Source organism: Buceros rhinoceros, unplaced genomic scaffold (genome assembly GCF_000710305.1).
Source record: "Buceros rhinoceros silvestris isolate BGI_N320 unplaced genomic scaffold, ASM71030v1 scaffold28174, whole genome shotgun sequence".
NCBI lineage: Eukaryota > Metazoa > Chordata > Aves > Bucerotiformes > Bucerotidae > Buceros > Buceros rhinoceros.
Window position 1 is genome coordinate 994 of NW_010409269.1, and position 1,956 is coordinate 2,949.

A 1,956-nucleotide genomic window follows, 5' to 3' on the forward strand; every position below is an offset into this window, starting at 1 on the left:
TGGTCATAACCTGCACTTGCAGCGCAGTGCCCAGCAAGTATATTATTTCTCAGTATTAGTATGATGACACTTTTCCTTCTCTTAAGGGTTCATAATGATGTTGCTTAGCAATGCAATTGCAGTATCGAATGGTATATTAACATCCATATAGCCCTCGTTAAAGAGTGCTGATAGCACTTTTGGGGGGCAGGGTGAGCAGACCTACTTTAATTCTATAACCCTGTAATTGATTTTGGTGACATGCCAGCTCCTAATGCAGTTCTTTGTTTCATTTACAGCATCGAGATGACTCAGGAGACAAACCAGACCCCGGGGCCCATGCTGTGTAGTACAGGATGTGGATTTTATGGAAATCCTAGGACAAATGGGATGTGTTCTGTTTGCTACAAAGAGCATCTTCAGCGACAGCAGAACAGTGGTAGAATCAGCCCAATGGGTAAGGGTGGGTGGCTTGGTTTATTTCCTTCTTTTAAAATGGAACATACAGAGGTTGAAGAGAAATCCCAGAATATTTTTCTGGGATTTTTCAGGAACTTCTGAAAGCTGTGTACTAAAGCAGTGAATATTAAAGAAAGTACTACTTTATATCACAGTAAAGACAAAAATACATGTCTGTGTAATGTGTTCTGGTTTGCTTGGCATTCAGCCATAATTTCTTTCCCACATGGCCCTCCTCTGTTTGTGTACTCTCACACACTCCCTATATTTTGGTTGTTAGCTGTATAGCCTGCCTTTAGGTAAGAAGTAGCAGTGAAGATGGTATGCAGACAGCTCGTAGCTCTATATGAAACTATTTGACTAACACATATTCTGCAATTTGTTCATAACTAACTTGTCAAATTGTTGTCACATAGGAACAACCAGTGGTTCAAACAGTCCTACCTCAGACTCTGCATCTGTACAGAGATCAGATACTAGCTTAAACAACTGTGAAGGTGCTGCTGGCAGCACATCTGAAAAATCAAGGTAAAACGAAGGTATTACTTGGGGGTATGAATGAGCTGTGAGTGTGCAGCCAGTTGAAGGCCTGCAGCAATCCTGCCCTATTGCAGTGAGTTTCTGCAGAGGAGAAAGGGACAGCCTGCCTGACAGTGCTTTATGAATCTGTGTAAATGAGAACTGATTAAAATGTTTGGTGCTGGACTGCTGCATTTGAAAGGATGTTTTCGATTTATCTGGAGACATATTTGCTAGAGGTTTGCCTGTTTTCTTCTAGGGAAACTAAAGTAGCGTAAGAATTAGTTTTGAAGATAGCAGGGTTCAGTAATGCGTATTGGTAATATTTGAACAGGTCATTTATTAACGGGTCTGGACAGTTTAAGTTATTACTATGTATGTAAAACTAACATAAATTATGTGTCTTACTGTACTTGAACAGAAATGTGCCTGTTGCCGCATTGCCTGTAACGCAGCAAATGACAGAAATGAGCATTTCAAAAGAGGAAAAAGTAACACCGAAAACAGAAACTGAGCCAGGTATGTTTGCAGAATAACACTGGTGCAACTGGTGACTTAATGGACACTGATGGCTTGTTTACTTTCTAAGTAGGCATCTCCAGTTGTTGTGATGGCCTTTAGGAGCTGTTGAGGTGGTTGTTAAGGATGCTTTTTAAGTACTCTCTTCTTTTTCTGAATCCAGAAAAAGGACTAGTGCCACGATAGAGTTTTAAGATATGTGTTCAATGTTAGTAAGGAAAAAATAATTAACACCTGTTCTTCAAATTACTGAATGTGTCGAACGTGAGGTCTCTTTTGAACAGCGTGTGTTTTGTAGCTGTGTTCTGGATCTGTCACAGAATCAGTGGTGTTCTAGCTGCTGTCTTGGCAAACAGTTTTAGGCATGTGGCTCCCAAACGTTTGTTTTTAAAAGAAAGGCACTCCAAAATTGTATTTGGTCAAGGGGTTCAGTTTTGAAGTCAAAAATTGAGGTATCTGTGTATACCTAGCAGTACCATT

General features: G+C 40.2%; 1 protein-coding gene across 1 annotated transcript; it reads left to right on the forward strand.

Annotated features, from left to right (window-relative positions):
- The first annotated feature begins 285 nt into the window (after window positions 1-285).
- ZFAND5 (zinc finger, AN1-type domain 5) lies at window positions 286-1,662 on the forward strand. The gene is made up of 4 exons (XM_010135194.1): window positions 286-436; window positions 855-966; window positions 1,379-1,476; window positions 1,640-1,662. The coding sequence occupies exons 1-4, from the start codon at window positions 286-288 to the stop codon at window positions 1,660-1,662; spliced, it is 384 nt and encodes a 127-aa protein (XP_010133496.1).
- The last annotated feature ends 294 nt before the right edge of the window (window positions 1,663-1,956 follow it).